The sequence below is a fragment of the Felis catus genome, chromosome E1 (genome assembly GCF_018350175.1).
Source record: "Felis catus isolate Fca126 chromosome E1, F.catus_Fca126_mat1.0, whole genome shotgun sequence".
NCBI classification, from domain to species: domain Eukaryota; kingdom Metazoa; phylum Chordata; class Mammalia; order Carnivora; family Felidae; genus Felis; species Felis catus.
The window spans coordinates 19,490,731-19,499,266 of record NC_058381.1 but is presented as its reverse complement, the minus strand read 5'-3'; the positions used below and the strand labels follow the sequence as shown (position 1 = coordinate 19,499,266).

General features: G+C 43.5%; 1 protein-coding gene across 12 annotated transcripts in view; it reads right to left on the bottom strand.

Annotated features, from left to right (window-relative positions):
* Nucleotides 1–793: 793 nt before the first annotated feature.
* NF1 (neurofibromin 1) overlaps nt 794–8,536 on the bottom strand; it is a 248,922-nt gene continuing 241,179 nt past the window's right edge. For all 12 annotated transcript variants that reach the window (XM_023243531.2, XM_023243534.2, XM_045044229.1 and 9 more), the window contains one exon: nt 794–4,478. In XM_023243531.2, coding sequence (XP_023099299.2) covers nt 4,336–4,478 — 143 coding nt within the window. In that variant the 3' untranslated portion in view covers nt 794–4,335. The remainder of the gene's footprint in view (nt 4,479–8,536) is intronic.

The following is an 8,536-nucleotide window of genomic DNA, read 5'->3' as shown; positions in this document are numbered from 1 at the left end:
TTGGCATTTCCAAAGGCTCATTTTAAAAGAAGTCAAGACGGCTCATCCCAGAGAACAGTCACCCCTCAGCTTGAGCTGTCCTGAAAAAGCACTGGATGGGGATCAGGCCACACAACCCCCAAACACGGCACAGAGAGTCTGAGAAAATGGTGGAGGCATTCACTCTGACCTTGCCCCTGCCCTTTCCCCCTGAAAACAGGGCATAATCCCCTCCTGTGAGAGCCATTCTCCCTAGGCCCAGACAAAAGGAGCGTCCTTATCTCCAAAGACAAGACCGTGGAAACAAACAGGCCTTGCTAAGTGTCCCCCACCCTCCCCTTGACTACACTTACCTCACGCTCTTTGACTATCATGTTCCTCCGTGACCGTGACCGCCCTCTTCATCGAGCAGAACAAGCATAAACACCCCCAGGTCTAATTGCTTCGGGTCTTCATTTTCTTATAAAGGCTCCTGCGTCATGTAAAACTTGTATCCTGTAAACCTGTGCTGTGTGCTTTTCTTCTCTTAAGCTGTCCTTGTCAGTTTAATTCTCAGACCCAGCCGGGGACCCTAAAAGGCTCCAGGAAAACTCTTCCTCCCCTACACGGCTCACCAAAATTATTTTACTTTTTCTTTAGAGAGGTTCTGGAAATAGAGAGGTCTGTCCCATGCTGTGGGAGGGAGGAGAACCCAAGGCATCCTTAAAAGAAAGGGACCGGCCTTGATGTTTCAAAAGATCAGGGAGAAGTGGGGGGAAGTGAGAAAACAGAGCTGAGGCATGTGAAGCAATTAAACAACTCCCCACATCTTAGAGCAGATTGAATTTACATTTTACTTAAAAAAAGGGGGGGTGGGTGGTGTGGAGTACATACACAGGGAGGAAAACGGGGCGGGAACAACAATGGTCTGAAATGGATTTCTACAATTTTCCCCTACAATGATCCATTCTGACTGCCGGGCAGTTATTTCTCCTGCTGGCGGACAACATTCACAAGGCTGTAGACAAGGGAACTGCCAAAGTTTAGGCCCAGATGGAAGGGAGAGGAAGTTATCATATACAATGTAAGTTTACAATACACAGCATTTTCTTTAAATGATGTAACGCAGTCGCAGGAAGAAGTTAACAATACTAACACGAGAATAATCAAATTTTTGTTATCCATGTACAGCAACTAACTGCTTTACAAAAAAAGCAAAATAATACAATATATCATCACATGTATTTACAGTGTAGTAAATATACTTTTCTGTCAAATTTTACACAAACTATTTACAGGTGAATATACTGCTTTAAAAAAAATTGTGTGGCTGACACGAAGAGTGAATTTTTTTTTAGAAGTCCATTGCATAACATTGAATAAGACATGCCTCATGATGCCTGGAGGGCTGGGAGGGGTGTAGCAAACGGAAAGCCAAAACAAAACGGAAAAAGCCTAAAACCCGCTAAGCAGGGAGGGAGTCCTGTGGGGGCGGCAGCTGACTGCTCCTGGGGGTCCAGGCGCCCCCTCCTCCTGCCTCCCCCCCCCCCCCCATCAGGATTGCACGGGGCTGGCATTCTGTAACGGGCAGGGGAGGGGTGAGTGGATGAAGGGCAGAGCCTCGCCGCTTTCCCCCCCAGGAGCCGGGGAACGGCGTCGCGATGTTGGTGAATAAGGGCGCACCCCTGGGATGGGGCCCGTGATAAAACAGGTGGGTTCTGCACAGCGACGTGCTGAGTCACGTTTGCCTCTTTAGCAAGTCAGGGGAAACATCCACAAACCCCAATTATGATGTTCTTTGTAGAACTCACATCGGATTACGCAAAATGGGCAACTTGCTCTGAACCTCAGATTTCTTGTGTAGATAGACGGTGGTAGGAGGCCCGAGAGAGTGTTTCATTTCTCAGGGGACGAGTACTGGTGAGGCTTAGGCTCATGTTCATTTTAGTTACTTGGAAAGTTAGGTTCTCCTCAAAAGTCAGGAGTTCTCTAAACAAGGTAAATTTTAAACCTTAGGGCGTTCTCAAATTTCCAGGATGTACTGATCAAAAAAGCATTTTTGCAGTTCAAAGAAGGCTCAATTTTGATTTGTGCAACGCTGATCATTTCGTGAGGTACTTCAAGTGAATTCATTCCATTCATTACACTAGAGGGAAATAATGAATAAATTTAAGAAATATCATACCTGGAAAAGTTTGTTATGGAAACATCACTATTTTTTAACAGAAAACCTTTGGCAGTTTCTCTATTTTGATTGGGAGAAGCAGAACAGTGTAACAACACCCACCAACACGCACCGAACCAACCGAGAGGAAAAACATGGAACCACAATGATTAAAGGCTCACATCTGCCTTTTATTCCAGGATCCAAGGAGTCGCGATACCTTCCCAGGAGCACGGGGTCGTGGGAGAACCACGACCTTAACAGCAGCGTGGCATCGGGGTGTTAAGGATCTACCTCTAAACTCAGCTCTAGTCTTAGCATCTTTATAGACTTAGTTGCTCTGTTACTATAAACACTACTCTAACGCAGCCTCTACAATAAAAACACAAATTTAGTTAATTGCACCTGTCTTCAATATTTTCCAACAATTCTATGTCAAAATAACCATTAACTTTAGTATCAACTAAAGTGTTTTCTCCTTTTATTTTGGCAGATGGTTCTTACTTTTCCGAGACTGTAAACAAATTAAAAAAATTAAATTCTTGTTATTTCTCAATATCAAAAGCAATTTTATTTACATTAACATATTACATTGTTACTGTGTGGATAAATGTGAAATGTGTTATATTATTAAAATCAGAACACTTCAATGTACCATTATTTCTTGATTTAGCTGTGGAATTTAATTTACTGAAATCCGCTCATGGAATAGCACTATAGGAGGCTCCCCTCCCCTACGTTTCTTTCCCCTCCCAAAGCCATCACATCGGAACATATAAAGGGAACCTGGGAACAGGGGGATATTATCTTTTTGTAATAAATACGGTTCAGTTCTAAATTGGAACATCCGGATACTACGACTGTGTTCACTGAAGTCAAATCATTTTGCATACTGCAGGTACCACCCAAAACTTGGGTCTGCATTACCAGGGAAATTCCAACACCAGGATAACCCATACGGTTCAGTATAGCAGCAACTGTTAAGGTCCCCTATTGTCACACTAATGCAGGCCGGCCCGTCCTTTCACAGTGGTTAAATGCAGTTCTATCATATAGAACCCAAATGGTTTGCTAAAAGGATTCCTGATTTTTTCGGAGGGGAGGGGGTGAGATCACGAGACACTTAAAATACATGTCGTCAAAGAAACTTTTGATAATATACACCAAACTCTGTGTTTCTGGGAAAGTCATCCGACGAAATTAAAAGCATCAGCTACTCTAGAAGTCACGTACCATTCCATTTTGCTATGGAGCTAATGCAAACATTTACGAAAATGACCTTCAAGGAACAATTTCCAACACTTTGTTCACGGATTACCCTGCTCAGAATTATTTAGGAAAGAAGAGAAGGAGGGGGAAACCAGATCATGACTATACTTAGTATAGTTTTGGCTTACAAAAACAGAAACAACAACTTTCAGCATACTTGAAGGTTAAAAGATAATCAACTGGAGACAAAAATAAACTAGTTTGGATGACTGAGTTTGGATAAGGCCTCAGAACCCGTCGCTTTAATTCGGTAACGTTAAGATACGCGTGGTTATGCTTCCTTTCCTGTGATTATTGCTAATACTCGAGTGTTAGTATTTCTTAAGAACTCATTACAAAACTCTAAATCCCTCCACCCCCCAAAGTACCTTGCCTGTGGCTTTATGGTGTGAAGTCACTGAGGCTTGACGTCTACGGTTCCTTCGGTTTTGTAAGGTAAAAAAAAGTCCACAGCTAAAAGTCAGATTAAACATACCGGGGTTATAGTACTACTTGTCCCATGAACTCCTATCTCGAAAGGTGTGTAAGTGAGACTAACACTTTACTTTGTAGGACGAAGGAGGGGAAAACATAGAAGGCAGAGCTCTGTGCAAATGGCTTTCATAGCTGGCCAGTGGTAGCAGTAATCAAGAGTTCATCCTTTCTCACAAGTGGGACGTTCTCAGTTCAAGCGTCCTGACCTCCCACTTTCTTTGCAGTTGTTCCGAACACCTGCTCACACCAGACACACCAAAAGTAGGAGAACGACAACAACAACAAAAGTTAAAGAAAAAGCAGCATTAGATTTAGGCAATGCTTCCAAGAGTTGATCATCTGGCAACATGGCAGACTCGGACGGGCTCCTCGTGGAACAGGAAGTGCAGCGTCACAGCACGGTGGTGAGGGGTCACTGGTGAAGAGCCCGTGTAAGTTAAGTCTGTTTGAAAAAGGAAAGGAAGAAAGCTTCACACGATCTTCTTAATGCTATTACGTTTGAAACTGCCAGCGCTTCTTTGCTTCTGCACCTGGCTTGCGGATCCATGGCGAGTGCGTCCACTGTTACAGTGGCCAGAGGTGGGGGAGAGTTCAACGTTCTCCTTGTCGATCCCTGGAGAGAAGAGAAGCAGCCAGTTACTCTCCCTCCTCTGGTGCTGGGCTCCGGGGCTGAATCTCAGGACGTGTAAAGGAGGTTGCAACCTGGCAAATTGCTTTCGCGTATTTCATTGTAACAGCTGCTAGGATGTTTACTCACAAAGACCTTGCCACACACAAAACTTCACATTTTGTTAAGCCAAATTTGCTATCACGGCAGAAAAACAGCATAAGGAAGAAAAGAAAAAGAACAAACTGACAGGTTGCGAGGAAAAGCTAGAGAGGCAGGCGGGCTTGAGCTGAACGAAAGGCTGGCAGCCACCAGGGAAGACGAGAGCTCCTACCACCAAATCATACCAGAAGCTTCCAGCAGAGGTCAGCTTCTAGCCACATGGCCTTACCGGTGTTTAAACACAGAATATACTCTCCAGTTGCAGAAGATACTGAAGTTTGTCATTTCAAAGAAAGGAAGATATATATATATATATATATATATATATATATATATATATATATATATATATATTTTTAATCACAGTGCCTGTCTCAAAGGAACTCAAGTATTTACTGAGAATATATGACAAAGGTTATACTGTAGAATCTTTTTAAAAAATACTTATTTTGAGAGAGAGAGAGTGTATGTATGAGCAGGGGTGGGAGAAGGGGAGAGAGAGAGGAAGAGAGAGACTCCCAAGCAGGCTCCATGCTGTCAGCACAGAGCCCGACGTGGGGCTCGAACTCACAAACTGTGAGATCATGATCTGAGTGGAAATCAAGGGTTGGACACTTAACCAATTGAGCTACCCAGGTGCCCCTGTAGAATCTTTGCTTTAACCTTTTCAACTCTGGCATATCACTTCATGTTCTGCACCTAAAATAGATGCCATTCGTTTCTTTCACGGAGGAGATTTAACCTCCAGAAACTGGGCCCTATGATGAATTTTATCAACAGTCCAAGCAGTGACTTCATAAAAGTAACCGGAAGCAAAGCACAACATAGTTAATCAGATTAGTAAAGATTACAAATTAGGTAACAGAATAGTGGTGACCCTGGGAAGTAGTGACTGGAAGGGGGAATATAGGTAGTTTCTTGGGGGTGTTGGCAATGTTCTGTTTCTTGATCCGGATGTTGGATTTTTAAGTGTTCACTTCTTAAAAGTTCACTAGGCTGTAAATTTGATCTGTGTATTTTTCTGTGACGCTTCAGCAAAATTTACAAAATAATTACTGATTATACCCACCTATGGTATCACTTGGTGGGACAGCAGAAAGCTGGAGGGCGTGTTGGCAATTTGTATCAAAGTGCAAAGTACTGGTTGATATTTACGGATACAGAAAGATGACCATGATTTAGTAAAAGTAGAAAAAAAAAACAAAAAAAGCTGGGAAAACACCTGCCAGAATACGTTATTTCTGGGTAGCGTTAATTCAGGTAATTTTTACCTCATTCTTATCATACACCATTTGATTTTTAAAATAAACATGAAATCTGAGGATGAAAAAATACCCACTTTTGGACAAAGGACCATTTCAAGCCAAGAAGGCTTCATGTTACAGAAGATGGACATAGATCCAGACATCTACTTACTGGCTCATGAAAAGGAAGTGAATTTGTGATGACCTTCTAGGAGCCACATATCATTTAGATTTGGCCCTGAATTCCATTCAGAGTGTAAGGCCAGACGTGCACAGGCTCAACAGGGGTTTGCTGTCTCGAACTTGCCACAGGAAGGCAGACACTTGCTAGTGTTTCTTTATGAGAGCATGCACCGGGCTGCAAGTCTGAGTGCAGAGTCAGACAGCGCCCCCCACCCCTCCCTGGAAGCCAAGCACAGGGAACCAGCATCTGGAATCTGTCCCGTTCTAACCACGTGTGCAGAAAGATGAATGGAAGAAAGCGCACCACGGTGTTCACAGAACGCTTCTCTGGGTGACACAATTCTGGATGAGCTTTGTCCTCGTCTGCGTGTTTATTTGCATCTTCCTCAGGCGATTTTTACAAAAATAATAACAAAATGCAAAGAAGGCTGCTCATCATCTCTAGCGTGCCCTGAGCTCTGCAGTGTGTGTTTGTGCGGGCTCTTTTCATTGCCACGCCTGTCTCCGTTAGATACGTCCAACCCGTTTTTTTCTCCTCTCCATTTCCTTCCTGATGCCTTCTGCAGTCTCCTGCCAGAACTTTCTCTCTCTCTCTCTCTCTCTCTCTCTCTCTCTCTCTCCTTGCTTCTAGAGGGCATTTGTATCTCTTACAGTCTCCCTGCACCACCAGTTGTGTCTACATCTTATTTCCTCTATGCCCAAAAAAGCAAAGATTATTTATTATTCATTTTCCTTTTCCTTTAGGATCTAGTTGCTATCTTCTTCAGTAAATATGGGCTGAAGTGAATGCTACCAGTTTTAAATGTGATCGCTGTAATTCAGAGCCAAAAAGCGTGCAACCCCTGGTCTCGACGGTGTGGTGTCATATATGGAGAGGAAAAGACAAAAATAATTTTTTTTTTTAGCTTTCTCCATCCGAAATTGTCATGAATTCAGTGCATATGACCTTCCATTTCCTTAAATCTGCATGGGGCCTGCAAGTTCAAGTCCACAGTTCCTTACCTGGGGTCCTATCCTTCATAGAAAGTTAAGATTCAGGCAAAACGAGGATTTAAGAAGAGAAGAGTCTGAAAACAACTGGGAGACAGCCATCAGGAGGAGCTCAGCGTGGGCAACCACGAGGAGGGCCCGTGGCTCTCTGGCAGCAATCCGCCAGCCTGGGGCTTGCTCTCGTGTGCACACCTTTGAGACAGCCTTGCCACTGCTGGGCTGGGCTCACTCCAGGGAGAAGGCACTCGTTCATTACACTGCGAGGGGGCAATGCTTCTGCGGAGGCACAAGGGCCTGCTCACTGATATTCCCAGAATGAAAATCACAGAAGGTGTAGTCACAGACTAAGTCACTAGGGTGAAGGTTTCTCCAAAGAAATACTAAGGATCTTCTATTTTCTGTCAAGCAAGTAACTTTCAGACCTCTAAATAAAAATTTAAAAGGCTTATTTATTTCCTGTTAAATGTTAAGGATAGAAAGCAAGCTATAAAGTTTTAGACCTCTACTATGTAAAGAAAAGAAACGGGAGGGAGATGTATCAAAATGTTAAACATTTATAAAATGTATAAAACATAGTAAAATGTTAGAGTGGTGGGATTAAGGGTGATTTTTTCTTCTATTTTTCTGAATTTCCTCATTTTTCCCCCCGAATGAGCACCTGTTCCTTTTGGTTAAAAATGTTAAAGTATCACTGACTTTGTCCCATCACCCACAGCCAAAAGCCTCCAGGCTATGTTAGAGGTTGATGTCCTACTTCTGCCCTCATATTAATGTTCATCTCAATTCTTGTTACTGTATGTGTGTTTTCTTCCTACTCGGTGACCCGACTCTACAAGCCACACACAGGTAAATGTGGCATAACTGTTTCCTAACTCCACAGCAAAACTGTTTTACTTTAAAGGAGAAGCTGATATAAACATCTTGGAGGGTCATATGTAAGAAAAAAATCAATTAAAAATGCATTACATTTATACCAGGGTGCAGCATCTTGGAGAAGCCAAGTTAGAACGAAACAGAGAGATCGTGGTGCCCAGTTCTGGCATTTTGGTTTCCGGTTTGCACATTTGAGAATTTTGGCAGCATTCTTTCTTTTTGCTCTCTACAATGACATCTAGAAACCTCTCTAGACACTGGTGAGGGATCTGGTCTTGGCATCCCAGAGGAAGAACACTCAGATGGCCAGCCAGACTGCTCAAATGGGAGACAGGATCTACCCTGGACCAGTACAGGCGATGCTTTAAATTAGGAAGCAGACGCTGGTGTTGCCCCTCTGAGGCTTTGCAGTCTGGTCTCTCTTAGGCCCCTAAGCAACGGCTTACCCTTCTGACTCTCGGTGGGCACAAGAGCAAAGCTGCCTGAGGTGATAGAAACCCAGAGGCCACCACCTGAATGAAACAAAGGTAAAAACTTGCGTGGTCCTGATTTCCTAGTTTCAGTCCCCCCCCCCGCCCCCCCATATGGGCTGTGGTCAAACACACAGCCAGT